Source organism: Amblyomma americanum, chromosome 10 (genome assembly GCF_052857255.1).
Source record: "Amblyomma americanum isolate KBUSLIRL-KWMA chromosome 10, ASM5285725v1, whole genome shotgun sequence".
NCBI classification, from domain to species: domain Eukaryota; kingdom Metazoa; phylum Arthropoda; class Arachnida; order Ixodida; family Ixodidae; genus Amblyomma; species Amblyomma americanum.
Window position 1 is genome coordinate 126,936,493 of NC_135506.1, and position 12,978 is coordinate 126,949,470.

General features: G+C 43.8%; 1 protein-coding gene across 2 annotated transcripts in view; it reads right to left on the bottom strand.

The window, feature by feature from the left end:
- Positions 1-5,656: 5,656 nt before the first annotated feature.
- LOC144106695 (uncharacterized) overlaps positions 5,657-12,978 on the bottom strand; it is a 196,239-nt gene continuing 188,917 nt past the window's right edge. For both annotated transcript variants that reach the window (XM_077639537.1, XM_077639536.1), the window contains 2 exons: positions 9,446-9,565; positions 5,657-5,899 (listed from right to left, as the gene is read on the bottom strand). In XM_077639537.1, coding sequence (XP_077495663.1) covers positions 5,711-5,899; positions 9,446-9,565 — 309 coding nt within the window. In that variant the 3' untranslated portion in view covers positions 5,657-5,710. The remainder of the gene's footprint in view (positions 5,900-9,445; positions 9,566-12,978) is intronic.

Consider the following 12,978-nt stretch of genomic DNA (forward strand, 5'->3'; position numbering starts at 1 on the left):
TCCATTCTCTTGTACGCAAAAGCGCCTGACATACTACCGGGATTTCAATAGAGCTGATGACACTACCATACTTGACGAATTAAGCTACTGTTATGATTACTTCGACAAACTAAGCCACGATGAGTCCGCACACATAAATGAACTATGGCTAACTTTCAAATAAACTGTTCACAAATGTATAACACAATATGTACCCTTGAAATGTAAGAAAAAACGTATCCACAATCCATAGATTACGAGAGAAATTCTTCAACTAAAAAGATAAGTGTCCAGACGTAAAACAAGGTTGCGGCGATCAGGGAACCCGGCGTTACCTGATGACTTAATGACATTAAGTGAAAGGTTGAAATCAACGAATAAAGTATCGAAACATAAGTTTTACAACATCACAATGAGTAAATATCTTCGCGAATCTCCCCAAAAGTTTTGGAGACACTTGTCGGCATCCAAGGCACCAATAACAAAAATGAATACGCAGCAGGGTCTCACTGAGGATAAGGCTAAAATTGCGGAGGCTTTCAATGGGTTCTTTGCAAGTGTTTTTACTTCAGATGACAGAGAACCGACCCAGTTTACGTCGCATAACAATTTACCCGAATTAGACGAATTCCAAGTGTCATACGAGGGAATTCTGGCTTCACTGCTGAAGCTAGACACCTCAAAGGCTGCAGGCCCGGATGAAATACCGAACTTATTTTTAAAGAGGTACGCTGAATGGACGGCTAGGTATCTCTTCATAATTTTTAAGAAATCTTTAACCACAGGTACGCTTCCTGATGACTGGAAGATTGGTAAGGTTACCCCAGTTTTTAAGGATGGTGACAGTGCTAATGTTTCCAATTTCAGGCCAATAGCACTAACACCAGTGTGTTGTAAGCTTTTAGAGCATATTGTTTTAAAACACATTCGCCAGCACTTAACGCGCAATGATTTTTTTTAGTGAATACCAACGTGGCTTTCGGGAGGGCTTGTCAACAGTGACGCAACTATTGGAATGTTGTCATGATTTTTTAAAGCGATTGACTGCAGGGGACAGATGGATGTTATACTCTTAGACTTCAAAAAAGCCTTCGACAAGGTTAACCACAGAAAGCTTCTAATTAAGGTAAAAACTGTTTTGGGACATAACTGTGTAGTTCGATGGGTAGAGGACTTCCTAAGAGGTGGCAGACAGTATGTTGTCATTGGGGATAAGAGGTCCGATTGTTGCGAAGTTAGATCGGGTGTACCCCAAGGGTCAATTCTTGGCCCCCTCTTATTCCTGATATACATTAATGACATGATCCGGGATTCACCAGTAAAAGCAAGGCTCTTCGCAGACGATTGTATTATCTACTATGAAATTAGATCCGTTAAGGACCAAATTCACCTTAATGATTATCTGCTCCAAATAGATAATTGGTGTACGGAATGGCAGATGTCACTGAACCCGCAGAAGACAGTTTGCATGACAATTACTCACAAGCTTGAGCCCCTGAACTATGTGTATAACTTGCAAGGTAACACGCTTTCCAGAGTAACTGAATACAAGTACCTCGGCGTGACCATCACCTCAAATCTTAGCTGGGCAAAACATATTGACAACATTGCCGCGAAGGGAAACAAGCGATTAGGCTATATTAGGCGCGTCCTAAAACCGGCTTCTACGGACACAAAACTGACAGCGTACAAGATGCTTGTACGGCCTTTACTTGATTACGAATGCGCAATATGGGACCCATATCACAAAAAGTCTGTCTCTAAGCTTGAGCAGATACAGAGACGGGCGCTACGCTTCATTTTCTCCCGGTATCGACGATTGGATTCAGTGACCCCTCTTTATGCCCAAGCAGATGTGCCTCTTCTTTCCCACAGACGAAAAGAAAAACGACTAACTGTTTTATTGTGTAATAAATGGTTTAGTCTTGGTTAAGAAAGAACAATACATTAACGAAGCAAAGACACGCGTCACTCGTAATAAACATAATGAAAACGTCCAGGTAGAAAAATTTTCTAAAGACTGTTTTAAATACTCTTTTTTTCCTGCCACATCGTCCGTTTGGAACAGCCTTCCTAACCACGTTGTGAATGCCCAATCCCGAGAGCAATTTGCTACCCTCATGTGCAAATATTTAACGCAGGAGAGCACATAATTTGTACATTACATTGACTGTATTTTATGAACTGTGTTTGACTGTACTGGATGTTTTATCGTACTGGCCTGCATTTATAAATTTTGATGTCGTACCCACTCCTATCTTAGTCCAGCTGAACTGATAGTATATATATATATATATATATATATATATATATATATATATATATATATATTAGCAGACACGGTAAAGGAAATGAGGGGCTTGTTTGACAAACACATGAAGGAAGCCAACAGTCACCGAAGCCAAGGTGCCTAAGAAAATGTTTTTTTTTTTAATTTGTAGTGCTGATCAGTGGGAGAATAATATTTTGATTAATTTGTAGCTTAAAGAAAACTTCTTTTAAAGCAGCAGAAAAAACTACCACGCCGCATGTGGGATTCCATAACACGACTTCTGAATATCTCGTCCGGTTCTCTACCAACTGAGCTATGACGACGGCTGTCCAATCTGCTGCTCTCGTGGGTATTATTCTTTATTGTGTGAAAGCGAAACTTGAGATCCAATCTGCTTGACGAGAGCAGCAAATTGGACAGCCGTCGCCGTAGCTCAGTTGGTAGAGCACCGGACGAGATATCCGGAGGTCGTGGACTCGGACCCCACCGGCGGCATGGTTATTTTCTGCTGCTTTATAAGTAGCGCGCGCGCGCGTGTGTGTGTGTGTGTGTGTGTGTGTGTGTGTGTGTGTGTGTGTGTGTGTGTGTGTGTGTGTGTGTGTGCGTGCGTGCGTGCGTGCGTGCGTGCGTGCGTGCGTGCGTGCGTGCGTGCGTGCGTGCGTGCGTGTGTGTGTGTGTGTGTGTGTGTGTGTGTGTGTGTGTGTGTGTGTGTGTGTGTGTGTGTGTGTGTGTGTGTGTGTGTGTGTGTGTGTGTGTGTGGCGCGCGCGGTGCCAACAGTCACCTAAACCAATGCGCATTTGGTAATGTTTCTATTTTTTGCTAATCAGTGGGAGAATATTCGTCCCACTGATCAGCACTACAAATAAAAAATAAAAACATTACCCTATGCACTTTGGTTTCTCTGACGGTTGGCTTCTTTCATAACGAGCGCCTCATTTCCTTCACCTTGTCTATATATATATATATATATATATATATATATATATATATATATATATATATATATATATATATATATATATATATATATATATATATATGATTACTAACAGTAATCATTGCCGTATATATATATATATATATATACTTACCTCGTTGGTTGTAAAAGTAATTTTCCTACGGCAATGATTACTGTTAGTAGATGAATAATATTGACGCCGTTAACTGTACATGAAGGAACTGAACCATCATCTTGGCCTCAGCAATCTTTCGGACCCGCACGTCTTTAATGCGCTCCTAAAGCACGAGTCATTTAAGAAATCGATTGCAAGGCGTAGTAAATGTTGAAGAGAATTGTGGGTTAAAACATTATCCACGGAAGGGAACATCAGTTTGCGATTGGAAGCAAGGCATTTTAAGTGGTGAGCGAATGCGTCTACTTAGAACGGGTAGTGACCGCAGATCCAGATCGCGAGAGTGAAATAACTAGCAGTTAAAGAATGGAGTGGAGCGCCGGATTTGGCAGTTTCTCTCAGCTCATGATTGACAGTTTACCATTATCCCTAAACAAATTCATGTAGCAGCTATGTCTTATCTGTACTTACCTGTGGGGAAGAGACGGATGGAGGATAACGAAAAGGGTTCAACATAAGTTGAAGGCAACGCAGCGAGATATGGAAAGAAAAATGGTAGGTGTAATGGTAACTGACAGGAAGAGGGCAGAATGGGTTACGGAACGAACGCGGGTTAATGACAAGACAGTCGAAATCAAGAAGCAATTAGCTTGGGCGCTGCTTGTTCTCTTAAGGCGAACGTAGCAAGGTCATGGCGGAAAGTTGACGAAGAAGTTTGTGAGTCTAATTTGAGCGCAGTTGGCGCAGGACAGGGTAATTATGACATATGAGGGAAGCCTCTTCAATGGGTGTAGTCAGGCTGATGGTGACAATGGCGATGAAAGCACGACGAATGGCGGTGCTCATTTCTCCTCTAACGAAGCGAGGTCGCAGTGGGCGATATGGACATGTCCATGTTGTGATGCAGATAGCTGCAGCACTGTCAGATTAGAAGTGGTGACATGTTTCATTTGCTGTTAACCGCCCCAGTTGAGCCTGAATCCTAGTTACGCTGGTGACTAGTGTGACTGCCATGAAAGGCAGGGTTCCACAGTCACTGCTTTTCTTGGAAGCCTCACTACGTATTCAAAAAAATCATTTCACTCAGCAATCAGGTCTTATGAAGAACATGACATAGTTGCAATAGGTGTCTTGGCTTTCGTGGTGCCTAATTAACTATTTTATGTCAAATGTATAGCTTTGCTACACTACTTACGGGATCTTAATTATACCATCTTTTATCTATTGCTGTCTGAATTAGCTATTGCAGAAAATACTTAGTACGGGTTATAGTGGCGAGAAGTAGCGGGTTCTCAACAACGAACCTCGACCAGATGGATTGATTATTGTGACGGCAAGTGACTGGAGGCGTGAGCGCACGCTCAAGAAATTCCAGTACCTGAACAAAATACGTGGCTCCAGGCTTCAACAAGGTGTCAAGAGCGAGCACGAACAGAGAATGTTGTCAACCTAACCAGCTTTGTCGTCATTTTCGGCGGCTCTATTTCATTTTCCTTGCATTATCTTAAGACTGCTAAAGCACCGATTCAGACAAAGTAAGGAAACAGAGAATTTCTCTCTGGAACCGCAGAGGCATTTCCTTAAAATAAGCAGGCGTGAATGTTGAAAAGCAGCTTTTCTTCATTTATTTCTTGCCTTACTTCCGATAGTTTTGCACGGTTCGGATCAAAGGGTACGAAATACGAATTTCTTAAATTCGCGCCATATCATCCGCAATAAAACCCAACACAAACGCTACACGTCCATACCGTAAACCGTGACCGAACTAGTGTACGATTACTTACATTTCTGATTAGTATGAAAATGTGCCCGCATGTGTCCGCTCGAAAATGTCAAGGATGAGTCGACTGTGCATAGGCGCAGCATGTATAGTCTTGGCAAAAATTGTTAAGGCCACAACGTTCAGCTGTAGCGAAACGAATGTTCCTAGAATGCTCCGAATAGAGGATCATTCAGAACACAAGTCAAGCAGGAAGCTTCTCTGCCGCAAGAATAAACCTTCTGCCAGCATTTCAAGGTTATTCGGTCTTTAATGGTGCCTGTTATGCATCTTAGGCGAAAAGCCACTGGCCTTTAGACTTAATCAACACTGTACGTTGTTCAGATACAGGTGACACATATGTGGCGAGAACCACACAAGCGTCCCTTTCTAGAAATCTGAAAACGGACTGTATTTCATATTGCCCACATCCAAAAGAGCACACGAGCGTGTTCTGCAACCATACGTGTTCTGTTTTCGAAAACAAAGCGCTTTGGTGCGCAGTAGCAGCCAATAAAGTCATGCAGAGAAATGCAAGGAATGGAGGCGTGCTCTTTTTTTTACGTAGGACATGTTTATATTCGCTCCCGGGTGTTTTGCTTGCACAGTGGACAGGGCGAAGCAGTTCAGCCGAGACATTTCTTGTAGGCGGCCGGGGACGTGTACTCTTCTGCGTAGAACTTGAGTATTTTCTTGACTGTGGAAAGCAGACCAAATTTTCCATCGCCGCAGTAGTTCGTGGCATCAACGAACTCCAGGCCTACCGCTGTCAGCCCGTACTTCAATTTTGTAGCATTTTGTTTGCTGGCGCACAACTGTAAAAGAAAAGAACTTGTAATTGCGACTTTAGAGTGTTATTTGGGCTAATACAGTGTTTCCGCCAATCAATTCCTCCAATAAATGGAGAGGAGCGCCGGAACAGCGCTAACGTAAGGGACGGTAAAGACACTTGTGCTAAATAGCAACCAGGTGATATATTGCGGCGGGGAAGGCACGGTGTAAAGTAAACATGTTTACCTAAAATATAAAGAAACAATCATCAATCGTGAAGTGCCTTATAGCGTTACTGCTCAATACATTCAAATTATCGTTAGATAAGAGTCGCCGACGGACAGCTGACGCATTTGCAATAAGGTTTCGTATGTTCTCAGCAATCAGCCGCACGGTCTGGGGCCGTATCTTATGAAGAACCATAGTACATTTTGTTTTCATTCTGGGCCCATAACTGCGTTTGGTTGACATTGGCGCGGCTTTCAAGCGTCCGTAGCAAGTGACCGTACCATTTGCTCATTGAACTGGCGGTTTGCATAGTTGGTTTCGGATCATTCTTAATTTTTAATGCGCGAAACAGGACAAAACATGAAGGTAGACATCAGAACAAACAGAACGATGCGCTTTCATCCTGATGTCGGCGTTTTTGTTGTCCTGTTTTCGCGCCGCAAAATCAGAAACGCTAGTTCATTGGCTACTAGACGTCATAATTGGCTACATATCGCAGAGAATGATGAATCGGTGCGTGCGGAGAGTGGTCGAAGTAGTTGTTGAAGTGGCGACCTGCGACCTGGCCGTTTCTGTGACTGGCGGCTTTATGGTTTTGTCTGATGCTGCCGCCACGCAAACGGCACGCCAAATGAAATAGAAATTTCATTATAAATCGTTCTAGAAAACAGCTGCTGGTCTATTTTTATTTGACAATGACAGTGGTCTAGCGGTGAAAAGGCTCACAATCTTCGCATTTACGGCTATGTATGAGCATGCTCTTTCAGTGTGACTGATTCCGAACATATTTAGTGTCCTCGCCTAGTTGACCATACACTCTAAGAAACGAAGGATTGCTGGGAACGCCTTTCGATGGGATATGCGCTTGTCGCATATTCCACTACTTTTTCCAGCATCGCCGCACTTCTTCAAAGAGTATGCGCTCTGCAGGAGTTGATACACTCCTTTATTACGAAACTAGCGGGAAAAGAAAACTGCGCCGGAGCAAGCAATCGAACCTCGGAACATCGCCCAACTCCTTCCAGCCGCAGAGAGAAAACAGTGGCAGTCGTACTCTTTGCCAAAGGAGGCGTTTCACTCCTTAGGCAATTTGGATGCAGTAAACAGCTTCTAGAGAGAGCACAGTAGCCGGTATACTCTATCAGACAGAGCACCTGTTTTTAGAGTGTAAATACAGTATTCTGTCTCTTTCAACTAAAACTGTCTATATGAAATGGAATCCTATAGACGACACTAGAGCAACAGTTAACAAATGTGTATCGCTACTTCTTCGCATTGGCTTTATTTGATCTTTCTTCATTCACGCGCCTGAACAGCCGTCCCATTTTATTCCGGCCGAAAAAAAAAGCTACTTCACGCCAGCTTTGCTGTTTTTTCAGATTGCGCAAAACTACGCGTACTTAAGGGATATGTTGAAGTAACACGGTGGTTTCGGCTAGTTGGATGCAGTTCATAATGAAGTTCATAATGTGATTAGGTTTCACCTCAGGATAACTGAATGTCTTTAAACGTCGAGCTTTTTCAAATAAAATCAGTTGGTAGTGCAGCACAGTCCTGTCTTGTTTGTTCCTTGTCTTTTGTGTGCGTTTTATTCATGATGCGAAACTTGTCTTCATTTTTAAGGGATACACGCAGAGTTCTTCGCTGCCTGGTGAGCATTAGTTAGGATATTTTTCTAATTTTTTTGAGGGGAAAAAACGACTCCGCCATGTTCCGAATAGCGGAGTCATTCTTCCGAGCGAAAGCTGCCGTCTTTTTCCCTCCGCTATCGCCTTTTGGCGCAGTTCTGTCGCCTCCGTCAATTTGAACTAACGAACCCGACTCAGCTCTTTCCTCTTGTAAATCTTTAGGCATTCTGTCCGCTTCTCGGTATTTCCTAATTTTTCGTGTCTGCCCAGCGCCGTCTGCTAGATAATTGCAAGTAATGCTTCCTGGGAAAATAAGACCCGACTACAGAATATTTACGTGCATCATAGCCGGACACAAACATACTGATGCACTGTTTCTTAGTGACAGTGCGCCAGCGGGTAATAAATGTGAGAGAAAATCTGGGTGAAAAGGTGCAGCAGTGCAAGTGTCTGCGCAAATCCAAGCTGAGTGCTGTATTATGATTGTAATAGTCAGGAATATTCATATGGTTACAATTTTAATTATTACAACCTCAGTTGAAAACGCGAAAGGCCGGAACTGGAAAGACACCCACACCAGTCGTGCTTCGTGATGCGTCTCAGTGCGCGGCACTAGAGAACGAGAAGAAGGCGGGCACCTGCAGGAAGCAAAACAGCAGAGTGGGCAGTGAACGAAAGCACGATCAGTATGCTGTGACAGCCGGCGAACGCACGGCTTGGAAACCAGAGAAACCATCCTGCTGTTTGAAACAGAGGAGGCAAACGGGTTCGTCGCATTACGAGTGTTGCTCTTCTACTGTGAAGACCTTGCATCGTGTGTTCTTAGTTGCGAGAATTAGTCCACGAGGCGGAATAACCATGAGGATCTCATCATTGCGACCACACTAGTGCAAAGCGCTGATACGGTACAATGATCTGGATCGGTGCTAGCAGGTTCATATTTCAAATAAAAGAGCAGCCAGCATGGGACACCAACCAGCAAGGAGAAACGACACGAGGCGGTCTCGTGTCGTGTCTTTTTTGTCTGGGTTGTCCATCGTTGGCTGCTCTTTTAAATATTATTGAAGGACTGTAGATTCAAAGAATCTTATGCCGTTGCTAATTCCTCTAGACAAAGCGTGTCACGCTTTAGACAAACTTCGGACACCAATTTTTGGTTCAAATAGATTTTTCGACTTTCTTCAAAACCGCTTTTTGTTTTCCCAGGAGCACCCTGTATCCGCTGTTATTGGCGATCAGTTACTCGTATCCTCTTTTCGTATTGGTTATGGAGACTTTCATGCTGGTCCTCGAGTGCGGTGGGCCGTTTAAAAACTGAAGCACGCGAAGAGCGGCAGATAGCCACCTTACAGGGGCATGTAGCGCAGTTCATGTGCGTGGAAAAATAACGACCACCTTCCTCGAGCAGCTAAATATTTGTGGGTGAAGGCTCGCACCCTTTTTTTCGATGAAGCAAAGCTCTTCATTAGAGTTATCGCCTGACAGTAAAGGTGTCCCTTTACTTAGCACAGATATTTGCTCACAGCCTCCCACACAAAAACGATCCAGTGCGGGTAGTTACCAGGAAAATAAAAGCTGGCATTCGCTTGCAAAAATCTCCGCCTCATCAATTAGACTTAATGCTGATTTCGTCGGACTGGCGCCTTTACCTCCTCGAGAGACAGAGGTAAGTAACAAGTACAGAGCTGAGCTGGAGCTTCGACTTTGTAGTGGCTGCAGGCAAAGGGATCCCACCTTGTAACGAAGCGTTTCGACAGTGTCGTAAGCAAACGTCTTTTTTGTCTTCTGGTCAGCAATGTACCTGCAGTCCATAAATTTGCTGTCCATGACTTTGTACTTCTTGTTCCTGCAAACCTGCATGTAATTAACACGACCAAAAGAAAATCAAAGCTTATGAGCACGTCATTAGCCATCTGTAGTGAATTTCTCGTTCAGGGATTTTCTCAGTCGTAAACTTATCCGCCGGGGTGAGAAGGATGCTGCGTGGCAACAGCGCATCCCAGTCCCCGCCATGTTTTTGGGGGTGTAATAATATAATAAAACCCAATACTAAACTCCTCATTGACTAAATACAGAGGCTTCCCGAAAGCCTACTTCTGATTTGTTACAGGTACTGCAATATACATAAAAACTTGGTTTGCGATAAGAAAATGTTGAAATCTCCTGTTTAGTAGCGAAAGGTTGAAATTACTTATAATGCATTGCTAAAACAGCGGTCCACAGTTTTTTAAGAAGAGGTGAGAGCACAAGGATCTGTCAACTCTCAAAACTAGGAGTACAAGAAAGATGTCATTGTTTATTTACTCTTATTGCACATTGGTATAAGCTTCCTTTGGAAGCATTTCGCTTCCACTCCAACTGGGTAATTTTCGGTTAATCTATAGCGCTATTTATACGCTCGATCACTGTGATAACCCATGAGTATAGCGCAACGAACGGGACGAAGAAGAATGACAGAGGCAGGGACACAATATAGAGCTGCGATAAGCGTTTGTAATTCACTGCAGCTCATCATAATTATCCTGACTACGCCCAATGCAAGGCGAATGCCTCTCCTATGTCTACTCAATGAAACCTCTCCTCTACCAACGGCGCTACCCTTATCGCCGCAAACTTCCTAATCTTATCCGCCCACTTAATTTTCTGCCGCCCCCTTGCTACGCTTGCCGGTAGTTACTGTAACTTTCCACTCAAATTTTTTCTGAGTAGTTCTTTCATACAATTTCTTTTATTTGAAACTGTCCTGAACAATAACATCATCGCGCAGTATTTAACGAATTAAATAAACAAATATTGATAAAATAAGAAGCAGGTACTCAAAAAACATCCGAACAGTCATTGAGGTTTCGCTACGGCGCGCTGAGATGCGCTCGATGCCGGCCTCCCTCAGGATCTCATAATCGGATTATCCAAGAACAGTGAAGCAAAGCTTAGACCACCATGTTGCCTACATGGTTGCGTGCTGCATGTTAGCGTACCCTGGCCATCTAAACTAACGAAGAAAAACTTCAGCGAAAAATCCAGAATGCGTTTATGGGGCTTACAAATAGGTTGCGCACACGCCATAACGGCGGCTATGGTGGAGACGAGGAGGACGGCAGTAACATGCATGATTTTATCAGCATCTGTTTCTCCTTGTCCTGTCGAAGCTGTTCCTTGAGATTCATCACGGTGTTCATGACATCAAGTGAAACATAATTATTGGAACTCAAACATGACCACACCGGCGGATATTGACAGTTTCGATGGAGTAAAATTGCCCTCCTTCGATATAGAAAGAAACTAACTTTTTTTCCTTCTGTTGCCGGCAGTAACTGCAACGATATGATTTCACACTCCCCGTGACAAACTGGCACCGACTATATCCAATGCTCTCACACCTGTCAGTCCGATATATTGTCCAATATATCGGAAGCCGCCGCGGTGGCTAAGCGGCGATGGTGCTCTGCTGCGTACCTTGAAGTCACGGGTTAAAAACCCTGCCGCGGTGGTGGCAGTTGAATGGTGGCACAATGCTATAGGCCGAATTACTGTGCGTTGCCAGCGCACGTGAAAAACCCAAGGTGGTCACAATTATCTGGAGCCCTCCACTACGACGCCCCTGATAGCCTAATTCGCTTTGGGATGGTAAACTCCTTAAACCAATCAAATTGATTACACCCGCTTTCCATCCACAGTAAGACATTCTACGAACAAAAAATTTGCTGAATAAACGCACATGACTGAAAAAAAGATAACAGAACTTGTTGGAAAACTGCTGTCCACAATTCCAGAATGTTCATTTTCTTATGCTTAATTCTACCACTACATAGGGAACGAAGAGGCGCGGCAAGAGCGAAGCTGCGCTTTACATCCGCAGTCAATTCCCCACTTGGTGGTGGATAAGAACTCGCCGTAATTGTGCCAAATGCCAAGAAGTTGTCGACCAGATATATTTCCAGTCACCGATTACGTGGCGATATTCTCAACCCCTCGCATGGCAATAAATGGCTGCAAAATGAAGCAGGAAAATAGATTGCTTTGCTTTGAGTGCGCTGGAAATGACAGTGACTTGAAAGCTGGCATGCCTCCTTTTAATTTGCTCGTGGTGTATGATGGGCGTACAGTATATAGAGGACACTTCAGCAAAAATTATTCATATTTTGTAAAGTCGTACATACTTTAACAAGTAGCACGCGGTCGTCGATTAAATAGAGAAAGTCGTGCTATTGAAAAGCGCCGACGAAGCGTTGATGCATATCCGCGCACATGTTTGACCAGTCTTATAGCTTCACCAGTGACAGCCAGGCACTCCACGAAAGGCTTCAAGAAGAAGAGAGGAGGAGAATGCAGTAGGGGAGCAGAAAAGACAGTGCCTTATATTGGCGTAGTGAACGGGGATGCTCGGGCAGAACTCGCAAGAGACAGTGTGGAGACAGTGTAATAAGGGTGTTTTAATTCAACGAGATACATCTGCTGTTTAACGGTAATAAGTGGACAGGGCGTTTCACAGTGTTCACAAACTACGCATTTGTGGGCGTAAGTGCTGTTCCACGTTGGAGGGCTGCACCAAGGGTCACAATCTCCCAGATGTGGCAATCATTGGCTAGATGATAAACCAGGTGATATTCCAGCGCTCTAGGACGCGAACAGCAACGGTGAGGTCTAAAAACTGTGTACGATTGGTTTATTGGTTCACTGAGGTTTGACGTCCAAAAGCGACTAAGGCTATAAACGACGCCATATCATGCTTTTACCCTGATCACACCATTTTATTATTCTGCACAACTCGAGCATTGCTGCACTTGCTGGTGTTGCCTGCTAGACGTTAAGCAAGGTAAACTAAACATTGAGAGAACTGCAAGAATCAATATCAAGAGAAGTATGTCGGACGCCGATTCATTATCATACTGCATGTCCCTATCACGATGACACCGACACATCATGGCCCCTGTTACGAATCCCATATATTGTGCTTTTCCCTTGATGACATCATTTTATTGCTCTGCACAACTCGAACATTCCCACAATTGCTGTTGTTGCCTGCTAAGCGTTACGTTAAGGTTAACCTGATAACCTTGAGTCGATCATCAAGCAGCAGGCTAGGAAGTTGGTAGAAATTGAGAACCGCGGCCGGCGTGTACTGCCATCTAAAGAAATAGATTTCCTGAACAAGAAGGTGCCGTTGCACATGCGCTTTAGGGTGTGATCTGATGTACACGTTTGCCTATATATTCATGTGCCTGTCTGGAATAAAGCAAGTTGATGTTTAGCGTTCGTGGTGTCCT